This window comes from Leptonychotes weddellii, chromosome 14 (assembly GCF_054177405.1).
Source record: "Leptonychotes weddellii isolate Sample4059 chromosome 14, ASM5417740v2, whole genome shotgun sequence".
Taxonomy (NCBI): Eukaryota; Metazoa; Chordata; class Mammalia; order Carnivora; family Phocidae; genus Leptonychotes; species Leptonychotes weddellii.
In genome coordinates, this window is record NC_138382.1 from 33,875,844 (window position 1) to 33,900,614 (window position 24,771).

General features: G+C 36.8%; 1 protein-coding gene across 6 annotated transcripts in view; it reads left to right on the top strand.

The window, feature by feature from the left end:
* Positions 1 to 24,771, top strand: part of CCDC171 (coiled-coil domain containing 171) — a 299,195-nt gene that overhangs the window by 251,150 nt on the left and 23,274 nt on the right. For all 6 annotated transcript variants that reach the window (XM_081804103.1, XM_081804102.1, XM_081804104.1 and 3 more), the window contains one exon: positions 6,634 to 6,786. In XM_081804103.1, coding sequence (XP_081660229.1) covers positions 6,634 to 6,786 — 153 coding nt within the window. The remainder of the gene's footprint in view (positions 1 to 6,633; positions 6,787 to 24,771) is intronic.

Here is a 24,771-nt window from a genome sequence, read left to right on the forward strand (position 1 = left end):
GATTAAATTATTTTACGTAGCGTAATCTTTACAATAGTTTACAGTGAGTTAAAAAGTAGTCTTTACAATCTTCTATATAAGGTTGTTGTTTTCTTGTGACAAAGTGGTTCAAAGTACTCTTAACTTAGTATGAATTATGTAATTTTCTTTAACAAAAAAAGAAGGATTCCAAATCTGTAGGTGGACCTTCTCTTTGATGGCAAGTGGCTGTCAAGAGCATTTTATTTAGAAAATTATTTTAAAAACCCTCCCCAAACAAAATATATTCTTTTATAGCAAGGTAAAGTGACATATGTAAAAACAACAACAACAAAACTAACTGCTTTATTGAAGGAGTTTTATGGAGAAAGCATTATGAAAATATTTCTGGAATTCTCAACTTTTTTTCTAAAAATGATCTAAATTTATAAAAATTCATATAGGTACACATAAAAAGTTCTGAAGCATAATTTCCTAACCAAAGTGTGTGTTTTGAGCCTTTGTTAGAAATATATGTTTAATATAAAATGTATTTGTAAAAATATAAAAACACGGTGTATTTAAAGAGCAATTGATTAATTCAGAGAAGTTTGTCATTTTCTACCCAAAATTCCAGTTAAAACTTTTGTTTAATTGATGGGATTGAAACATGAGTGTCATGATTCACAACATAGCCAATGGTGCCCTTCTGCCGTCTGCATCTCATCTTTTTTTTTTTTTAAGATTTTATTTATTTATTTGAGAGAGAGAGAGAAAATGAGCACCAGCAGGAGGAGGAGCAGAGGGAGAGGGAGAAACAGACTCCCCGCTGAGCAAGGACCCCGACTTGGGTCTCAATCCCAGGACCCTGGGATCATGACCTGAGCTGAAGGCAGATGCTTAACTGACTGAGCCCCCCAGGCACCCCATGCATCTCATCTTTTAACCATGTTTTGTGGGAGTGGTACATGTGGGGACTCAGAATAAGACTTCCAAACTGCAATTATCACAGAAAATTATACAACAAGATTTTTTAAAAAGATTTTATTTATTTATTTCACATCAGAGAGAGAGGTAGGCAGAGGAAGAAGCAGGCTCCCCACTGAGCAAGGAGCCCGATGCGGAACTCGATCCCAGGACCCTGGGATCAGGATCTGAGCCGAAAGCAGATGCTTAACTGACTGAGCCACCCAGGCGTCCCTATACCACAAGATTTTTTAAAATTATAAAGCATATTTCTTTCACTGAAAATACTTAATAATAGCTTCTTATTGAGAATAAAAGGTCTCAGGAATAAGCCCACTTCTCATGGCTGATTATGCTTAGCTTCAAACCCTCCTGTGACCTGGTTCCTCCTTTGTTGAAGTGTTCTCTTGCTTGTGGTTTAGACAGGATTTCTGCAAAATTTTGTTTCTGGTCCCTTCTACTTTCTATTCCTTATTGATTCCTCAGAATTCTTGTTGGCTGGTGGTATTCTTAGCAGCTTTTATACACGCACACGCACGTGCACACACACACACATACTCAGTGTGTAAAGCAAGGAGGTGGATGGCGGTCTGCCATCTCGATACAGTCTTTCCTCCACAACTTTCTGCTGGAGTGTCAAGGTGAAACAGATGTGGACAGGGCCAGAAACCAAACATCCAAACTACAGGGCCTGATCCAGATCTTAGATTGGATCTTGCCTAGGACACAGTTACTATTTGTAGACTGCCAGCAACAGGCCCTTCAGCTCTCATGTTCTGCCTTTCCCTACATTTCTAAAATATTGAAAGGAAAGCAAATGAGCAACCTTAGCAGAGTCACTTCTTGATAATGAAGAAAACAATTTTCCTTTAATTCCAGGTGCTCATGAACAAAAGTTGATACTAAAAACTATGAGCGTGTTATCACTGTAAAATTTTCTTCCTTAAGAATGACATGTTATTTCACTCAGATGTGGAACTTCATAAACAAGACAAATGAGCAAAGGAAACAAAAAAGAGAGAGGGAGGTAAACCAAGAGACAGACTCTTAACTCTAGAGAACAAGCTGATGGTTACCAGAGGAGAGCTGGGTGGGGGGAATGGGTGAAATCCGTGACGAGGATTGAGGAGGGCACTTGTGATGTATGGAAGCCTTGAATCTCTATACTGTACACCTGAAACTAATACAACACTATGTTAACTAACTAGAATTTAAGTAAAAACTTAAAAAAAAAGGACATGATAAATAGGAACTGTTTTATTATCAGTGGGCAGTTCTCTTGTTAGGAAGTAAATATCCATTGGCCTCTAAAATTCTTTATGTTCAAAAGGGCTTTACTATTTCAATATGTATAGAATATCTAATATTTAAAATGTTTACATTATGTCTAATAATACCCCTCGGAAATATTGAATCTTTGGGGCGTCTGGGTGGCACGGTAGGTTGAGTGTCCGACTCTTGGTTTTGGCTCAGGTCATGATCTTGGGGTTGTGGGATCGAGCCCCACAGGCTCTGTGCTCAGTGGGGAGTCTGCTTCTGTCTCTCTCCCTCTGTCCCCCCAAAAATAAATAAATAAATCCTAAAAAAAGAAATATTAAATCTTTGTTTTATGAGTTAAAATAATAATTTTCCTAATTTGATGGCATCATCATTACTACAGCCAACATTTACCTGAGGGTTTACTATGTTTCAGATAGGTAAGGTCTTCTCAGGTTTTAATAGTCATTTAATCCTCACAAAATCTTTATAAGATAGGAATTATCCCCATTTTATGGGGATTTATTATATTTCACATATTTGGTATATCCATTTTACATGGTATGTTTACTTTATATAGTAGATAGAAATGAAGTATATCTATAGTTATATTTAAAGGGAAATATCTGAGGTTTTTGCTTCCCAGTTCCTCAAAAATGTAAGTAAAAGGTTTACTCTTTTGGCATCTAGGCCTCACGACATTTTCCACTAATCTCCCCTTCTGACATCAAGTTCCCAAGGATCCCATTTCTTCTGAAATCCAGTTTTGAAGTCAGCCTAAATTACATAATAAGATGTACATAACAAATTATATAAATAATATTCTAATGCTCAAATGACAGTCACCTACTTGTATCTCAGAATTTTGTGAATTCTGAAACACACTTTTCCTTAAAATGGATATAGGATGTGGAATTTTGTTTGGATTCTCTCATCTTGTTATGTTGCTGGTAAGTACTATAGATTATCTCTGTAACAAAAGACTATTCTTGTCCAGAAACTGTCTTTTGTTCTGTTTCTCCTGTAACTAGATAAGCCCCACTGAGATACATCTCTCACGTCACGGTACCGTCAAAATCCCTATGGCCAAAGATGACACGGGATAAATTCTCCAGTGCTGGGCACGCTGAGCACAGTATCATGCTGTTCTGTCGTTGTTTGCTAATATAAAAAGATGTGATGTTTTCATACTGGAGAGAGGTGTGTTGTGAAGAGTTAGACTTTGGGAGACTGATACAGAAGTCATTAGATGCTCACTCCTTCCTCCTCCACCCCTTCTCTCAGTTGGTTCAGACTATCATTTCCACTTCAACCAACTTGACACCTTTTTTTTGTATTAAAGAGTTGGGTTTTTCACTGGAATCCTTTGTTACGTAGTTTGCATCACTTTTTAATATTGGAAGTTAATATTCTTTATTCCTCAAAAGGTTTGGTGCTTCTTTGAATGACTGCGATTTCACTGACACTCCTACCCCCCACCATACTATAGTGTAGTATTTACACCGTGAAACACACCTGCTGTATTTACCACTACTCGTTGTTGCTCTGAAAAGATATGTACGTGTTGTAAAAAACTGCTTTCATCTCTCAAATGAAATAATGCTTTGAAAGATTTTAAATGTTTAACATTCTAAATCCTATGCAAAAAACAGATTATTATTATATTCTTTTTAGTGTTACAAAGAAGTAATATGTGGTTTCTCTTGATACTGCACTGGATATTAGGATTTAGTTTTTTTTTTTTAAGATTTTATTTATTTATTTGACAGAGAGAGAGACAGTGAGAGAGGGAACACAAGCAGGGGGAGTGGGAGAGGGAGAAGCAGGCTTCCCTCGGAGCAGGGAGCCCGATGCGGGGCTCGATCCCAGGACCCTAAGATCATGACCTGAGCCAAAGCAGGCGCTCAATGACTGAGCCACCCAGGTGCCCCTAGGATTTAGTTATTAAAAGTAGATCAAGAAAGGAGCCAAAATAATTATGACTTTTGTTCCATCCACCATATAAAAATTTAGACGTAACTTCTCAAAAAAGTATTTTATTTTTTTAAAAAGAGGTTTGAAGGAATATCATTTTTATTATTTATTCCTTTAAGAGTATCATGTCCATGAGAATTCATGAAACATGTTTCTCTAAATTTAGGAAATAGGATAACTTTTGAAGTGTTGAGGTTTTTATCTTTAAATATTAGAGGCCAATTCTATTATGCCTTAACAGTGAAATCATAATTCAGGAGCCTATTATTGATAGAAGAATACTTCCTTTTTTTTATTCAATAACACTTATACGTGTTTTTGCGCCTTTTCTACATTTTAGGTCCTTATCCCACAAGACAATATGTATACAAACCACCTATCACAAATTGTCTCGTTAAGATCTTAGTGGAGAACTTAAAAATAGAACTAAAGTAATACTACCATGAAATTCAGTAGTTGACCATTTTTGGAGGGCTTTCTTGCAATGGTAGTTGAAGGATGAAGAGAATGGCCTTGCCTTAGATTTTTAATTACCTGAGCCTTATCACAGTTTTGGAAGTAGGCAAGAAAATGACCCTTCTTCCCATTTCATGGAGGGAGAGAATGGAAGCTCAGAGAGATGACGTGGCATTGCCCAAGAGCGCAAAGCCTAAGTAAGTGGCAGAGTGAGGACCGGGCCAAAATAGGACTTGTGATTCCTGGTTCACCACCTGGTGAAGATGAATGAATTATAAGAGTGGAGAGAGACTTGGCATAGGAAGGAGCAGATATGATTTTATAGTTTCTGACTTTTACATACACTTGAAACCTGGGGAAATATTTTGTGTTAGTATTAGCTATAAGCTCACCTTGAAATGACTCCAAGTAAGGTAGAGACGTTCCCAAACATGACGTCATACGATGCTCATTCAGTGTTGGGAAATAGAATTCTCTTCTGTATGTTCTGTCCTTTTGTGCTGACAGCTACGCTTTCACTTCTTTTTTTGATTTGAACAAAGTATAGTTAATAATTTATACATCAGAGTGTTAAGTTTATATTTCCCCGAATATCTTCATCCCTTCCCATAAGGTATTTTATGCCAACATATGGCTTCAAATTGTGGGTTTTTAAAAATCTTTTCCAGTCATTCACTCATTCATTCATTCATTCATTCCTTCATTCAAACAAGTGTTCACTGTGGGCCACTAACATCCCTGATGATACAGAGATGATTAGGCACAGTATCTGGCCTAAGGAGCTCCTCAGTCTAGTAAAGATAAACATGTAAACCGATACCTTTCTGCTAAAGCAATAAGCGTTATAGTAGAAGCAAGCATGAGGGGCCCCCAAAGAGAGCTAGAGTAAATGTTAACAGAGCCTTTGGGTTCAAAAGAGGTTTCTTGAAAGGGATGGTGTCCGAACTTAATATTTTAGGGCAAATAGGAATTAGGTGAAATGGTGTGAATTTTCTTACTTTTACCTACAAATAGTTAACCTACTTCTGCTTCTCAGACATTGCGTGCATTGTTTCGTACTCTTTGGTCACCACATTACTTCATGTGCATTCAGAATTGCTCAAATATCTAGTTTCTCAAAACGTTTCCAAATCAGACCCTTCAGATTGAATAGAGTTTGGAAATTCTCAGACTGTCTACCATTTTACTCATTTGTTGCTGTGGTTAGAACTTTTTTTTTCTTGTAAATAATACAACATTATATTTGAATATATCTTTGAAATATTTGGTTTTTGCTATATTTGAAGTATTTTGGAAGACTTTTTTTAAAAAGGTGTGATAGTGTTCTTGGACTTAAAATTCACTACTGGTTGCTTTAGAAGAAAAAGTATATAAAATATGATTAAAATATAATACAGAGGTCTAACAATCCCCCAAATATAACTTATTTGGGGGGAGAAAAACTTACACACACTTGTATTTTATTATACATAGTATAATACAAGAACATTCCTCTGTTATATGAATGAATACAATTTGTTTGTACAATATAAGAGTCACATTATTTACTCTTAAACAAATTACAGGATTATTTCAGCTCCTTTTGTTTCAAACCATTTGTTTTTTTAGGTGGATTGAAAGTTTTACTGACTCAGCTCATTTTGAAATATCTTTCTTATATATCCATCTGTTGTGTGTCTTAAGATTGAAATTTAGGTCAAATTACAACTTGAATTTAACTTCACAAAGGAAATAAGTGTGCCATCTTTTAAAAATTGCACTCTAAATTTTAAACACAATAGATCAAAGTACATCTCATTTAAATATATACTCTGGAAAAGAAGTCTCAATTATTTTCTCCCAAACTTTCTTAAAATAGTCCCTGTTCTCAATATAAAATGTGAGGGTTAGCTTTATTATTTTAAAGAAAGATGAAAAGTTGTTTATTTTAAAATTTTAATGATTTTGCTTTCAAATTATGGAAATTCTTCTTTAGGGACATCTTTATTTGAATTGTATGTGACATTATATTTATTTCTTAAGGCTATGATTAAAAGTTTCATGGATGTCTACCAGCTTGCAAGCGCTAGAATTGCTACATTAGAGAAGGAAATGACATCTCACCGAAGTCACATTGCAACGTTGAAATCAGAACTTCACACGGCTTGTTTACGTGAAAATGAAAGTTTACAATCAGTAAGTCCTGCAACATTGTTTTTCTTCTTTGTGTCTGGGGTCACGTTTACATTCATGTTTTTATTGCTCATAAGATCACTCGCCAATATATATAATTTAGGGTAAATGATCAATTAAGCAATGTAAAATTGTTAGTGTGGAGAAAATTTTGAAGAAAGAAAGGCAATTAATTTTTCCATTGTATCATGTATAAAGATATGCATACTGTTATCAATGCTAAAACACTACATCAAGATTCCTTTGTGTTTGGCAGCGCAGCTGACAGTTGGATTTGGCAGTATGCATAGTTAAAGCTTGCAACTGTCTGAAGATTCAGTGTGTCCCATTAAGACAGAATATTATTAATTATGCGTATAACCAAAATGGTAATTAGAACATGTGATTATTCTCTGTGGAAAACTAGACTTATCCATAATACATGCCTAGCTAAAGATGCATGTTGTGATTCATCTGTATGATTAAAATTCAGTTTCAGCAGTCATTTTATGTCTTAAAATTTTAGCCCATGATGAAATTTGGGCTCATTTAAGACTAAACAAAATTTTCTCCGTTTGAAATATGTGTTTGGGGAATATCAAAAAATAAATAAGGGAATAAAATAAACATTGAAAACTTCTTTCTCCAAAGGCAAATATATCAACAGTGAGATTCAGAAGGTTACAAATCACTGGAATGCCTTTTTTCCTTTTTTTGGTTTGACTATAATGGCTCAGGGTGACTTGTAAGGAAAAACAGTATCATTTTTTTTTTTCTTGGACCAAATACAGCATTTTATTTAAAAACAAAAACAAAAACCTCAGTATACCAGCTCACCAGTAACCTGATCAACAAATTCCACATTTTGGAAATTTAAGTCTTTTTTTTTTTTTTTAAATGTTTTTGCTATTTGGCTATTAACCCTTTTCCACTGATAGAGTCAACAGAAGACTTGGCACTAAAACAAATAGCTGCATGGCTATGGGTTGGTTCTTCAGCGCCATCAGATCTCAGCTCAAATGTCTGCATCCCAATGAAACCTTTATGACCATAGTATTTAAAATTGCATCTACCAACCATCCCCCACCCCCAAACTCTCTGTCTCATTCTCACCCCATATTGCCAATCTACCTTACACCTTCCTTGCTTTCTTTCACTATAGCCTTATTCTTGATTGACATAAATTGCATTGTATTTATTTGCTTATTGTCTGTTCCCTACCCTCATAGAATATAAGTTCCCAGGAGACAAGCAATTTGGGATATTTCTTCTCTGCTCTGAAGGTGCTCTAGAGGCAAGGACAGTCTTGCCCCACAGTAGGTGCTTAACTAATGTTTCACAAGTAAAAATACTAGCACTTCATCCAAAAAATGACCAAGCCAATTATTTGGGACCTGAGATGTTGAGTTCAATTTTTTTAAAATGACTTTGTTAATTTCTTAATGAGAGAGTAGTAAATTTGATCTCCACCAAGATAAATTAAAATGAAGAGGAAACCTATTTAAAAATTCAAGTATTTTAAATTTATTCTAGCCTTTCTCTGAAACATACTCACATTTCTTCCTGTGAACTCTCTGGTCCCGTTGATTAGTATTTCATTATACGGTTTAGGTTGTGTCAGCTTTGTTGGATCATATGATTATTTATTGTTTGTAACTGTTATTCATATAAAAGTAATTACTTGTATTTTAAGAAAGGCCACACTTGATAAGGTGGGATTGTTTCCCCTTGGGTTCAAATTTTTTTTTATCAATTATTGTGCTACTGATGTCTTAATGAAAGTGTGCCTCACTGTCTGTCATCATAAAACTCTACTCCTCAGTCTTTCCCCTCCTGAATACATCTGTAAGGGTATGCTCATCATCTTATTTGTAAGAGGTGGTTCACCCTGGCAGTGATTCTCAAAAGGGGATGTGTGTAATGTGAAAAACCTCCCAGGAGGTTATGATGTGTCCTTCTAGGAGAACACTGCCCAATCCCGTGTCTCTACCGGGTGTTTACTCTCTGGTCTCTTTCCTTAGCTGAGAATTACTATTTTTGAAACAGTAATATATTGGTATAGTAATTTTATTTTTCAAGACATTTGTGTATGCATTTTCAGACTTGAATTCCTTAAGAACTCTCTGAGGGAGGTAGAAGAGCCTCCGTCTTTGTATTTCATAGATGAGAGGTGATATAGTTTGGTAGATAGGAGCATAGGCTTTGGGATTATATCCATTAGGAATATAATCAAGTGCAAATAACAGAAAACCTGATCAGCGTGATTTCAGAAAATCCAGTATCTGTGTTTTTGCTTTTTTTTTTTTTTCTCTCACATAGCAAGAAGTCTAGGTGTAGGCGGCTGTTGTCCTGTGGCTATTGGTGGTTCAGTTTCTCTGCAATTTCTTTGCTACTCCCTCATTATCATAAGACAGCAGCCAGCTCTAGGATTTATAATCACATTCAAGTCACAAGGATGGGATGGCCCAGCAATATCTGCTTTATGTATATAATAAAGCCTTAGAAGGCTTTTCCTTTAAAAACAATTTAAATATATTTTATATGGATTTATTTAAATATTTATGAATTTTAATATAAATTTAATAGATAATAGATATTAAATATATAGAAATATGTTTATTTATATATTTAAAAAAGGAAAAGCCTTCCAAGGAAGCTCCAAACATATTTCTACTTATATCCCATTGGCTGAAAATGGGTCATGTGGCCACTCTTAGCTATAATGTAATGAGTCAAGGGACAAGGGAATTAGGAATCAATAGTGTGTGCCATAAAAGTCAATACATCTAGATTTAATTTCAGTTCTGTCAATTGCTAATTGTGTGGCTAAGTAGGGTTTTCATCTGTAAAATGGGGTAATGATCCTTCTCCCTAACAGAGACGCTGGGAGCTCTAGTAAGAAGTTGAAGTACTTTGGGCTTTGCTTTGCACTTAGTGAGTAGTTAGTCCAAAAAAAAAAAAAAAAAAAAGTTAGCTATTATTTTTATCACCATTATCTTGATAGAAAGTAATTGGGTTGCACCACAGGAAAAGATTATTTACTAACCTACCATCTTCAGCTGCAAACCCTGTCATTTTGTTCTGCCTCCTACTGTAGCCTCGAGCTTGTAATTCATCCTTTGTGATCACCATCAGTATATTCCAGTGACTGAGCTCTCTGCCCTTTCTGCAGCCTGTTTCCCCTCCTTTCATTGACACATTCTTGAAAAGTAGTCTACTTGCTCATCTCCCATTCATCCCACAGCTTTGCTGCTATCTGGCTTCGGAGTCTGTCATTCCACTGAAACTATTTTCTCAAAGGTCACAAATAATTTTCTGCTTGCTCCCCATCCATTAGTTCCTTCTCTTGCCTTTTAATCTTTCTGCAACGTATGAAGCTTTTAACTACGTTCTTCTTTAAATGCTCACCTCCTTTGTTTCACTCATTACTGACTTTTCCTTCTTTGGCTCTCTGGCCTCTACTTACTTGAGCTCTGCTTTCTTTGTATTATTGCTTCTTAATTCTTTTCTTTATCCATTAGTTCAATATTTATTCAGCATCTACTCTAGAGCAGGCACAATTCTGGTCTGAGGGACATTGTGTGAACCAAAACAGGCAATGCTTGCTCTTGTGAACTTAAAATCTCATAATGGAAGAAATTATTTTCATTTAATCACACTAATAATGTGTAATTACTAACCAGGATAAGTGCTCTGAAAGAAAAGAACTGAAGCATGTAAGAGTTTTTTCAACAAATGAGCTTACCCTAGACTAAGGTATCAGCAAAGCCTTTTCAGGGTCAGTGATGCTTGAGTTAGTATCTGAAGACTGGGTAGGAATTATGCAGGAGGAGAAGAGTGTCCCAGGTCAGGAGGAGGGAAACGGGAACATCTACAAAGGCTCTGTGAGGGAAAGAGGAAATTGAGACATACTAGTGTGGCTGGAATAAAGAGAGCAAAGGCAAGAGTGGCCCGAGTGAGATAAGGATGGTCTAGAGACAAGAACAGAAGTCAGACTTTGTCGTCCTTGTTTTAAGAGCAAGGGAAAAGACCCTGGAAAATTTTAAAGAAGGAATGACTTGCTCAGATTTGGTTTTTAAAAAAGATTACTTTGGCTGTAATGTGCAGGAACAATTGTGATGTGATGGGAAGAACAAGAGAAAGGGGTATAATTCCTGGACTTTTTCCTTTTGGAAAGGAACCAATGATCTCATTTACTGGAGAGAGAAACAATGGAAAAGGAGGGAATATTGTAAGTTTAGCTTTGAGTATGTTGAGTTTGAGGTACCTGTGAGACGTCCAACTGGAAATATGAAAAAGGCTGCTTGATAGGGAATTTAAGCAAGATGCCAACCTGGAGGTATACATTTTAGGTCATTGTCATATAGATAGGACTTGAGGCTGTTCACAAGAATGAGGCTACGTAGGGACAGCTTATAGAGTAAGAAGAGAAAAAGGCCTGGGAAGGAAGCTTGAAAAACTCCAACATACAATGCTTGAGAAGAAGAAGATAAGGTTGGAAAGGAGGCTGTGAAGGAACAGGCTAAGAGGTCAAAGGAAAACCAAAAAGGTGTGATGCCATGAAAATAGAGTGTTTTAAGAAGGGTGGCCTATCAATAGTGTCGTATGCTGCTGAGGATCAAGCGAAAGGAGGATTGAAAATGGCCTTTGGATTTAATGCATGGAGGCCCTTGGTAATCTTAGCAAAGGCTCTTTCAGCAAGAGGTGGAGAGATAAGTGAGAGTTGACCAAAAAAGGAAAAAAAAGACAGTGAATTTCAATAACCGTCTCAAGGATTTAGCTGTTAGGTGGGAGACACAGGAATGGAGTATTCAGAGCAGGTTCAGGGAGTGCTGTCCTAAGATGGGAGTGAATCAATCATGTTTCAATATCTTCTTAAATCTAGGCCTCCAGAAGTCTGGTTTTGGCCATGTTCACCATACTGTCCACTTTTGTCATTTCAGTTTTCACCTTTTTATACTCTAGGTATTTTTTGACTAGTGTTTGCATGATATCTATTTTTCCATTTTTTTCTTTTAACCTACCTGTGTTTATATTTATAGTGGGTTTCCTGGAGAAAGATATAGTTTGGTTTTGTTTTGTCTATCCATTTGATAATCTCGGCTTTTAATTGGGTGATGAGACCACATATAGTTAATATAATTATTGATATTTTTGGATTTTTGCTTACCATTTTATTTGTTTTATGGGGACAAATGCGAGAAGACATGGTCTCTGCTCTTGTGCATTCCTCTTCTAACAAGGGAAACAAACACATAAGCAAATCACAGAAATAGGCATGTGTAAAGTCTGGGGAGCACAGAAGAAGGAGGATTCATTCTGCCTAATATTGTCAGTAAAAGATGAGATGTTTCTAGGAGCCTTTGAAGAATGTGTAGCAATTTGACACCTTGTTAAGGGGGAAGATCAATAAAAATTGCTATTTTAATTTGATTTGAGCGATAGGCCTTATGGATAGTACATATGTTTAATGAGTTAAATGATGTAAGAGGTATTTTTTATATATTAGAAGATGTATTGTTGCTTTAGCTCCATTCCCCCTCTCAACTAAAGACAGCCAACCCGCCCAAACAGCCTGTACCCACTGGAGCCCAACACTGCTTCCAGAAGTCCCTCCAAACCCCATCTTCATATGTCTCCAATACATTCTTGCACCATCCAACCCTTGCCTTTTACTCTGTAATCTGATTTGATTCTGCCTCTGGCCATTTTGCTGTTGATGTTCTCGTTTGGTCTCTCTAGTATTTGCTAGTTAGGCCATTCTCAAAACTCTAGCTGTCCCTTCTGATACCCACCCAACCCACAATCACCCCTTTCCCAAAGGCCCTCATCTAAGGTTTTAGAGTCAAGCAGGCCTGAATGTGCATCCTGTCAGTGTTATTTATTATCCATACGATACTCTAAGCATCAGTCTCTATATTTGTAACATGTAGATATGGTTGCCTACATTGTAGGGTTGGGTATGAGGATTAAAGACACTGTCTAGCGTACTAGTAGATGCTCAATAAATTTCACAATAAGGTTTATTTAATAAATCAAATAAAAACATTTTCTGATAGTTACATATATTTCCCACAGCTAAGCTATACATATAGCTTTAAAAAATGTATGTAACCATGAGGAAATCCTTTGATGTGTAGGCAAAAGAACTAAACCCTTAAATCAGTGCTTTTAGCTCTTACTAAGTGCAGTATTAATGATAGTTGCTTTGTTATCACTTATTTACTGAACTGAGGGCAGTCAGTGTATGTTCATCAACCATCTTTTCCAGCCATTTAACTATATAAGAATGAAAAATAAATATTCATTATTAATAAAAAACTTAATATATCATGGTGTTATAATGCACAGAAAGAGATTGATCAGATTGTAGACGTGAATAGTCCTCTTTAAAAACTTTATCCTTCTTAAGGTGATATCTTCATTTTTTGTTCAGCAACAGATAATAATAATGCTGGAGTGCATCTCAGAGTTCTCATCAGTTGTACACTGGCTAGTACCTTAACGTCTTCCGTATGTTGGTCTTTGACCCATTAACTTAGGGCTGCTCTAGAGCTTTTATCTTGAGTAATAGTAACCAGAAAGGGCTTCCAGTGAAGAGCTTTTGAGTCACAGACAGCCCAGTAGAGAACAGGACAGCAGTCAGAACCAATTACTTGTGGGTATTTGGAGACCGGCATACCCACAGCTGGGGAGAAACACATGATACTTCAATCTGTGAAACATGAAATGCCAAACCCAAATACTTTGCTGTGAGTTATGATGCTGCAAGCTACAGTATTGATTTGCCTCATTTCCACTGTTTGTTTAAGCAGTATGTTTTTAATTCTATGCTTTTTAAAAAAAGATGTATTTATTTATTTGAGAGAGAGAAATAGGGGGAGGGGCAGCGGGGGACAGAGTCCCAAGCAGACTGCACTGAGTGAGGCACCTGACACGGGGCTGAATCTCATGACCCCAAGATCACAACCTGAGCCAAAACCAAGAGCTGGCTGTGTAACCGACGGCACCACCCAGGCGCCCCTATCGTATTTTCTTTATGAGAAAATAACAAATTACAAACCAGAGGAACATTCCAGTTAGTATCTTCTCAGGGAAGATATCTTTGCATATTGTTCAGGTTATGTCAGATTTGATAGTTGTCAAGTGGTATCGTATTGTTAATAAAGGCCAAAGATTTAGATATTTTGGTTCAGTTAAGATAAAAATAAAAAATAAGAACCCCTGTCTCTTAAGGTTTCGAATAATATTTTGCCACATTTGTTTTCATTACATTTTCTTGAGAGAGGAAGGATTATTTGTCAGTATTAGTGTTGTGTGGATCGAGAAGCTGACAATTTAAGTAACTTACTCTAGTTAAGTTGCTTTCATAAATTTTCAAACACTTTATCCCAGTTGCTTCAAGGTGTTTATTACTGAAATTTTTAACTATTCAAGAAAAAAACCTTTTTTTAAGTGAGCCCTAAGCCATGACTTAATTTGAGAAAGAGAGACTGTACAGTGCAGTGAAGTACAGATACTGGAGTCTTGCTGCCAGGTTTTTAATTAGAACCCAACAGACTAGGATCCAAGACTTCTGCTTCCTTGTTTGGTGCTTTCCTATGAGAATGAAGTGTGGATTAAGACAAATCTCGGGGCGTCTGGGTGGCTCAGTTGGTTAAACGTCTGCCTTTGGCTCAGGTCATGATCCTGGGGTCCTGGGATCGAGCCCCGCATCGGGCTCCCTGCTCAGCCGGGAGGCCTGCTTCTCCCTCTCCCACTCCCCCTGCTTGTACTCTCTCTCTCTTGCTGTCAAAGAAATAAATAAAGTCTTTAAAAAAAAAAGACAAATCTCTACTGTCATGGCACTTCAGGTGTAGTGGAAAATACATTATAATACAAATAATTAAAAAGAATGATGTTGAAGTTGAATCACAGAGGGCTGTGAGAACACAGAGCCTGGGGGACCTGAGGTAGGCTTGGGATGCCCCACCCGAGGAACTGAAATCTTAAAACATGAGGTTAAAAACATGAAGACTAAGTAGGAGGTCACCTCACACTGTCAGAATGGCTAAAATCAAAAGCACAAGAAACAACAAGTATTGGTAAGGATGTGGTGAAAAAGGAACCCTCGTGCACTCTTGGTGGGAATGCAAACCCATGCAGCCACTTTGGAAAACAGTATGGAGCTTCCTCAAAAAGTTAAAAACAGAACTACCCTATGATCCAGTAATTGCACTAGTGGGCATTCACCCAAAGAATATGAAAACACTAATTCAAAAGGGTATGTGCACCCCTATGTTTATTGCAGCATTATTTACAATAGCCAGATTACGGAAGTAGCCCAAGTGCCCAGTGATAGATGAATGGATAAAGAAGATGTAGTATGTATATACAATGGAATATTACTCAGCCATAAAAAGAATGAAATCTTGTCATTTGCAACAACATGGATGGAGCTAGAGGGAATATAACGCTAAGCAAGATAAGTCAATCAGAGAAAGCGAAATACCGTATGATTTCACTCATATGTGAAATTTAAGAAACAAAACAAAGACAAAAAAAAGAGACAAACCAAAAACCACACTCTTAACTATAGAGAAAAAACTGATGGTTACCAGAGGGAGGTAGGTGGGGGAATTGAGAGTACACTTATTTATTTTTCTAAAGATTTTATTCATTTATTTGTCAGAGAAAGAGAGAGAGAGTGTGCACAAGTAGGGGGATCATCGGGCAGAAGGAGACGGAGAAGCAGGCTCCCCGCTGAGCAAGGAGCCCGATGCGGGACTTGATCCCAGGACGCTGGGATCATGACCTGAGCTGAAGGCTCAGGACACTCAACTGACTGAGCCACCCAGGCGCCCCAAGAGTACACTTATGATGAGCACTGAGTAATGTAGAGAATTGCTGAATCACTATATTGTACACCCGAAACTCATATAACACTCTATTTTAACTACACTGGGACTAAAATAAAAAACTTAATTAAAAAGTTAGGCATTGACAGGGGAAAGCAGGGGATGCTCAAGGAATGGATGGCCATCTGTGTGACTGGAGCAGAGCCAATGAGATGGAGAGATGAGCTGGAGGAGGGGCCTGATCCGTGTGCTCATCTGCATGATTCTCAGCGGGCTGGGCTCTCTGACCGTGAGGTCTCCGACAGCTGCATTGCAAACATCTACTGCCTTTGCTTTATGTATTTACTTTTTCCAACACCCTATTTCATTTTTTCTAGTTATTCTCAAAAGTCACTGACATTTGATGCCATAACAACTCTCATTGTACCCTTTTGCTAAATACTGCCTTACTTAGGTGCTCATTAAATTCTCCCATATTTTTATCACGAGCTCCGGCTCCGGCCTCTGAATATGAACAGAACTAAATAAGGGAAACATAAAATATCAGTAGGTGGGACAGCCCAGTCCACATGCAGACATTTTCCTTTGATCCTTGACATACATAACCAAACTTTTCAAGGTTTCTCATATTCCAGAAACTCAAGCTTTGGTTAGTGTAGTAAATAGGGACCTGAAGGTAATAATGCATATTCCATTGGCCACACACCTCCTTTCTAGTCTTTTAGTTTTTGTATGATGCAGTTTAAAAAGAGCTACTTTCACGATGAATGATATCTGGATAGTGACTATAGGGGCATGATATCCTAAATTCCATATGCATATTGATATTTAAATATAATATACTTAACTATGTAAATATATAACTTATATGTCTATAATAATATATAGACATTTTATGTTAGATATATTAGATTTTATATGTAAGTATAAATATAAAAATATATTTATCTATAATAAATATAACATATTTATATAGTTCTATTCCTCAGTGATGAAATACCGCGAAGGTGGAGCATGGAGTGGCAGGAATGAAAGTTTCAAACTCAGACCATTTTCATCAACCAGTGATTAGGTTGTAGAAAATACAGATGGTAATTTGACAGTCTAATGCTCTAATTCCTTACACTGGTTGTTCAGGGGCGCCCGGGTGTCTCAGTCAGTTAGGCATCTGCCTTCAGCTCATGTTGTGATCCCAGGGTCCTGGGATCGAGCCCTGCATTGGGCTCCCTGCTCAGCAGGGAGTCTGCTTCTCCCTCTCCCTCTGCTACTCTCTCCCCCTCTCTCTCTGTCAAATAAATAAATAAAATCAATAGAAAACTAAAAAAAATTTAAAAACACACCGGTTGTTCAAAGAGTAGCAGTGAGTAAATATGCTTACGAGTATCTCTCTTACACTTTAATCTTTCTTACAAAATTGCGTTCTTTGAGGGCTTTAGCTGCCTGTTAGATTCTCAGAAATCTCCCCTTCAGTTTTCTGCAAACACCTAAGACTCACGGAGTCCCAAACTGAACATGCTCTTCAACTCTGCCACTCCCCCTTTTCCCAAATTCTCCATTCCCTATGTTCCTTATCTCTGATATAACTATCCATCTTGCAGACCAAGGCAGAAGCCTTAACATTTGTCCCACTTTCCCTCCACCACCAATATTTAATCACTTTCTAAGTCTCCCTGTTTCTACCACCACAGATCTCCTAGATCCATTCTCACCACAGGTCTCCTACATCCATTCTCACCATAGGTCTCCTAGATCCGTTCTCACCACAGGTCTCCTAGATCCATTCTCACCACAGATCTCCTAGATCCAATCTCACCACAGATCTCCTAGATCCATTCTGACCACAGGTCTCCTAGATCCAGTCTCACCACAGATCTCCTAGATCCAATCTCACCACAGATCTCCTAGATCCATTCTCACCACAGGTCTCCTAGATCCAATCTCACCACAGATCTCCTAGATCCATTCTCACCACAGGTCCCCTAGATCCATTCTCACCACAGATCTCCTAGATCCATTCTCACCACAGGTCTCCTAGATCCATTCTCACCACAGGTCTCCTAGATCCAGTCTCACCACAGATCTCCTAGATCCATTCTCACCACAGATCTCCTAGATCCATTCTCACCACAGATCTCCTAGATCCATTCTCACCTTTCTACCATTATGATCACAGTAACTTTTCCTTGGGTTATTGCAACGGGCGTCAAGCAAGTTTCCCCATATGTAATTTTCCCCTTCTGTCTTGTCTGCCACATTAGTGCCAGGCGTTACCTTTCTCACACACAGATATAGGCAGGCCATAGCTTGACTCAAAACATATTTTGGCTCTAAACTTTCTTCATGATGAAGTAAAAATTCTTTATCATTGACATTCAGGTATATGCTGACTCCATCTGGCTTTCAGTTCATCTCCCAGTTGGCAGAAGTAAGGGCTCCCTTTGTTATGCTCATTCATCACTGCACTTATCTGTCTGAGCATTATATAGTACTCTGGCTTAGGTAATCAATTAGTTGTGTAGGTATCACCATATTGTGAGTCTGTGAGGTCATGTCTTATTTATTTTTTAAAATTCATTATAATGATCTGATTTAGGAAGTGCCGGTTGATTTGAATTGAAATTAATTGGAAGAATACTCCTTCAGTAATATATATTCAATACATACTTGTTATGGAACATATGTACTTTGCACAAACTATAATCCACCCCCCAATTTTTCCCACACAAAATTTTCTGAAATTAATTCTATCAAACTATGTTTCATATGCTTCTCTAGCAAACAATGAGAATGAATAGAATAATTTATATATTATTGAATATATGATAAAATTTTAAGTAGGTACTTTCAAATAATATAAATTATACATTTCTTTTCCTATTCACAAAGACCCAAAATTATTTGTAACAAAGAACATTCTTTTCAGCGTACCGCTTAAATAATTTTAAACTTTGTCAGATTTTTTTGGTACCCCTGCTTCTGTATGTTTACTCACATACACAGAAATTGACTAGTTTAATACCTTTTACTCACATGGTGGGTACTCAGTAAACGTTTGTTGGTAACAGTGGTATACTAAATTAAAATTAACTGTGCCTGGGTCTAGCCAAAAGTAAGAGTATGAGAGGTTTATTTCAGAAGTCAAAAGCTTAATGGTGAGCGCTGTGAATTGTGTAAGACTGTTGAATCAAAGACCTGTACCTCTGAAACAAATAATACATTATATGTTTAAAAAAAAAAAAAAGAAGAAGATAGCAGGAGGGGAAAAATGAAGGGGGGTGGAATCGGAGGGGGAGACGAACCATGAGAGACTATGGACTCTGAGAAACAAACAGGGTTCTAGAGGGGAGGGGGGTGGGGGGATAGGTTAGCCTGGTGGTGGGTATTAAAGAGGGCACGTTCTGCGTGGAGCACTGGGTGTTATACGCAAACAATGAATCATGGAACACTACATCAAAAACTAATGATGTAATGTATGGTGATTAACATAACAATAAAAGTCGCAAGCTTATTTAAAAAAAAATGTATTTCCTTAAACCCTTACCTCATACCATCTATGAAAATTAACTCAAAATGGATCAAAGAGATAAATAGAAAAGGTAAAATTTTTAGTAAAAAACGTAGAGATAAATTATGAGCTCGGATTTGGCAATGGATTCTTAGATATGATACCAACAGCGTAAGTGACAAAAGAAAAAATGGACAAATAGGACTTAATCAAAATTAAACACTTCTGTGCATTAAAAAACACCCCACAGAATGGGAGAAAATATTTATAATCATATATCTGATTAGGATCTAATATGTAAGGAACTCAACAACTCAATAACAAAAAAAAGACAAATGAACTAATTTTTAAAATGGGCAAAGGACTTTGAATAGACACTTCTCCAGAGAAGATATACAAATGGCCAACAAACACAGGCAAAGATACTCATTGTCATTAGTCAGTAGGGAAATGCAAATCAAGACCACAACGAGATACCACTTCCACTGATGAAGAATACCATAAAAAAAAAGGAAAACAGCAAATGTTCATAGCAGCACTGTTCACAAGAGCCAAAAGATGGAAACAATCCAAATGTCCATCGATCGATGAATGGATAAACAAATGTTTATCCAGGCAATAGACTATATTCAGCCATAAAAAGGAATGAAGTACTGATACATGTTACAACATAGACGTACTTTGAAAACACTATGCTAAATGAAAGAAGCCAGACACAAAAGGCCACATATTGTAGGAGTCCATTTATATGAACAGGCATGTTCTGTCTCCACAGAGACAGAACACAGATTAGTGGTTGACAGGGGGAGGGGGAGGAAGGAATGGAGAATGACTGTTTATGGGGATGGAGTTTCCTTTCGGGGTGGTGGAAACGTTCTAGAGCTAAGAGGTGTTGATAGTCACACAACACTGTGAATATACCTGATGTCACTGAATTGTTGACTTTAAAATGGTCACAACAGTAAATTTTATGCTGTATGTGTTTTACCACATTAAAAAAATATTTCTTTTCGGTCTTGGGTGGTATGGATAGGCAGCGAGATTGTTGCTTACACAGAGTGGCCACGTGCTGTGCTGCCAAGTAGCATGACAGAGAATCAGGGAAAACAGGTTCTAGAACAGCCTTTGTTACCAACTCACCACAGAGCTTTGGGAAACAAGTCACAGAATCTCCTTGGTCTTGGTTTCTCCTGGCTTTAAAAATGAAGGATTTCAACTAGATAAAATCTCAGTTCCCTCTCAGCTCTAAAATTCTTCAGTTGAAGTTACAAATACTGACTTTGAATATTTAGATTCTAACTGTATTTCATTTTGTTCTTGCTTCAATTTACAACAATCAAATGAGCGCATGTTTCTAAATTTATAACATAATTATGTTTCGAGTTTGGTTATATTCAACGCCAATAAACCATTTATAAATGTATACCAGTTGTATAAATCTCACAATATAACTTGTAACAAGGTAGTCAAAAAGTCCCCAAAGTAATCTGCAAATGTATTAGCGTATTTGTAAGGAGTATTTCCTTTTTTCATGCAAAGTTTTTTTGATATTTAATATGTTAGGAATGTGAACTTTTAACTCGTCAAACTATTGTAACATATTTGAAAATTATAGTAATTTGATTAAAATGTTGCCTATAAGGCAAAAGGTTTAGTTAATAGAATCCATATGTAATTAAAATGCAGAACTAAATGTAATCAGACTCCAGTGACTAGTGCCTTCATATTGATAGTTTTACTATGGCCTCTGGGGTTGAAAGTTTAAATGTTGCAGAATGCCACAGCACTGTAGAAAACAGCTTCAGCTGGCAAGTTAGCTTTGCTAAAGAAGTCAACAGTTGCCTGATGCGATGTGAGTATCGCATCGTAGATTTTCATCATTTTAGGAATCTCTTCAGTTGGCAGGTGGTAGAGGCACATGACTGGTGTGCGGGTGGAGAACCCCACTTCACCGTCCTGTTCTATAAACAGCCCAAGATGAAGGTCCCTGCTCGGAGCCAAGCCGTGGCCTTCTTTTTTCTTTTTTTGTAATAACAGAGTTGCTTAATTTGAGTGAATTCATTTGAATCAAATGAAATTTATAGACACAACACTATGCACTAAGCCACAAAAAAAGTCCAAAAAAATTTTCCTGAACTTAAAAAAATTATTTTCTCTGGACAGTTTTAAGAGTCGACATCCTGTGTTAGAGTTCTCTAATCATCACCAGCACAATTTACAATCAGAACACACAGAGAGCCAGTTTAGACCAGCTCATCTGTTGATCTTGGCAGAGACTCTTCATTTCACGGTGTGCAGCTGCTGCTAGAGTTGGGGCACTCGGCAGAGAGCCGGAGGAGGGAGGGACGCAAGGCTGGTCAAGGCAGGAACGCATAGGCCTGCTTCATTTCAACAGTTGTATGTTGCTTAAAAAAAAAAAGAAAAAAAAAAAGTCTTTTTATTTTACTGCCCCCCACCCCTTCTTTTTAACCTGAAATTAAACGAGGACCTCTCATGAGCCACTGCGCTCCAGGCATAAGAAATTGTAATGTCTGGCTTGCAGAAACTGTCCCGTCAAAATGTGCTTCTGATTAGGTGGCTTAATTACAGCTGTGAAAACAATGTTGATTTAGGCCTCAAGATTCCAGGGCATGTCAGCCGTTACTAGCTAACCTTGGACGGCATCCACCATTTTAAAACTCTGTACCACTAAAGTCACCCTGCTTGACAACTTTTTATTTAGGCAGAAAAGCTGCCAGAAGCAACACATTTTTATGCAAAATGTTGTTCGATGCACCATCTCAACTGCAGAGCCATCAGCGGTCATGAACGAGATGGTGAGCTTTGCACACTTGATCAAGAACAGGGAAGTTCTGTACGTAAAAACAGTAAGTTTTGAATGGTATTTTTTAAAGGGTTGACTGACATAAGAATTAATTTTAATTCCTTTAATTCAGTTTTATTTCAAATCCAGCATGTTGGTTTAACCACCCAATTTTATTACACCTAAATTTTCCTGACAGTTTCATTTGCTGTGAGGAAATAAAATTGCAGGTTTTTTTTCAACATGGGAAATAAGGGCTAGTTTTAAAAACGTTATGTTTGAAACTTCCCTTGCCTCAAGCTGGTTCAGACGCAACCTCAGTTTACTTTTGGAAGGAAACGAAGCTCATTAAATAGTTTTTAATATTTTAATATAATATAAGTATGTTTTTTTCATAGTGAGAAAGCTTATTAGACTCATGTATTTACACCTGCAGGGGAAGTGAAAGACTTAATAATTAGATGGTTCCAATACTTGGGAATTTTCAATGCAATTGTCACTGACATCATAAATATTGTAACTACACATTTATAGTGGTTCCTGCTCATTGTATTTTAGATGTCTAGAACGCTCATTATATGCTATGAATGATTTTTTATCTGTCAATATTTTAAAAAGTGAGCATCAGAGAGAAAGCAGGGCCAAAAAAGTAAGGTGGGCAGCTGAACAACAAACATAAAGAGTCATAATTCTCATAATAATTTTGGAAGAAACTTGTGCTTAAAAATGCATGATTTATGCCAAACCGAATACCCAAGAGAGAGCTAAATGATTTCTTTAAAATGAAATCTCCCACACCCAAGACATTAAATCCAACGAAGTGGGTGGTCAAGGCACATCTTTTTCTACTAGTCAGCCTCATTGAACAATTGACTGACTGGACCATGTATGGACAAGGAAACTTTTGTTCAAGTTGAATTAAGAGTTAATACATAGGTAATTAATTGTGAGGAGTGGATGGAGGGGGGTGAATGCTTGGGTTGACGATGTAGTATGTGTATCTTGAAAGCAAGAACTGGACCACTGACTCAAAATAGAGTTTAAATTCGTAATCCCGTAATCTAAATAACATCAAGTAAGATCTTAATTGTCAGATACCGTGTAGAGACATCTATATCTATTTCATCTATTATTTAATTCAATCTTCAATCTTATGGGAGGAATGTTGTTTCCCCTTATTGTAGATGAAGCAATGCAGTCTCAGAGAGGTTAAGTAGTTTGCCCAAGATCATGCTCTTTGGGATCTATAGTGAAACCTCTATCTGTGTGTCCTTGGCCAGGCTCTAAACTAAAGGTGGAAATAGACAGTTTTCTTGAAAAATGGATTCTGGGTTATGAAGTAGTAGGGAAGCATTAAGAGTGACCAAGCTTATGTCGAGTGTGCTATTAGGCTGGTAAGAGACAAGGGGATTTAAACTTGAATAAAAGTTTTACAGTTTTCTGTGGGAAAAAAGCTAATTTTTTTCCTTTCGGTAAAGAAAAAAAAAATGACTATGTATGAAGACTGACAGATTCACTAGGTCTATGGTTAAGGCCTTTTACCTAGAACAAAAGGATCTTCCTTTTTCCTTCTGCTTTATGCAGAGAATTGAAAGTGTACATCCTTCCATGTTATACTGTTTTGAAGTTTGGATATTTGTGCTTGTTCTTAAGATTCTATGTTAGCTGAGAAATTGGGAAGAAATAGCTGTCTTAGTTTCCCAGAACTTTGGCTTAGGGCATACTTTGATAGAATCTGAATTCAGCTTATTCTTTTGGATATCCTTTTGTTCTCAATGTTTGTCTGACACCAATTGGAAAGATACCCTTCCAGAATGTAAGGGGCCAACTAAGGTTATAGCTTTATATTTCTAGTCTCCACCATCTTATTTCTGATAAGGTCTAACTGAAAATGTGAATTTGATTGAAAAAATGTGCTATATACATTGTATATAGATGTATAGATTATATCTAATTTTATCATGATGGAGTGATTGTGTTGATACATCATTTTGCTAATCCCTCCTGGGAGCTTACGACTTAATTTTAAAAAGTATGTTATTAGATAACATATTGGATATTATAGATTCTTATGATTATAATTATGTATTCCCTAGATGTTTTTCACTTTTTTTTTTTGAAGAAAAGAAAAAGGTCTAGGAAGGTTTTTGAATCTAGATTTGTATGTAAATCTAAATAGATACTCTGTATCTTATTCTTCATAGACAGAGATATTCATTGTTTTGGAGTATTGTTATATTTTGCCTGTGGAGTAATTTTATTTTAAAGATCTTAGTTCAAATACTTATATTTCCTGATCCTTATTTATTTGAATATAAAATCCTCCAACTCCTTAAAATAGATTAAAGTGTTTTTTCTAAAGCAGGTAAAAAACCAAGAAATTTGGTCAGGTTATTGAAATTACTCAGCTTTCATGACCACATTGTTTCTTCTTTCAGTGGCATCGATAACAAAGGGCATCTGGTGTGTAGTCATATTTTTTAGCAATATTCAGAAGAGTTTAATTTGGTCACAATTTTAGTATTAAGAAAACATGAAAAAGAATAGGGGGTTTGTCATTTATTAGAAACCGCAGTTAAGTAGATCTCTTAGTTGTCTTTATCCCTCTGGGGGAGGCCTAGAGGACAGATTTTTCACTCCCCACCCCAACTTCAAGCAGGGTCATTTTACTTTTATCTCATTTAGAAATTAAATTTCTGAATAATATTTCATTTCACAAAAGGATTGTGCCATTACAAAGTTTGAAAGCCCCTGTTATGTCAAGAAGACACCCAGGAACAGTGACCTGTTAAGAAGTAACATGTAGACATGTCATAAAATACAGATCATGTACTCAAGGCCGAAAAAAAGAAAAGAAAACGAAT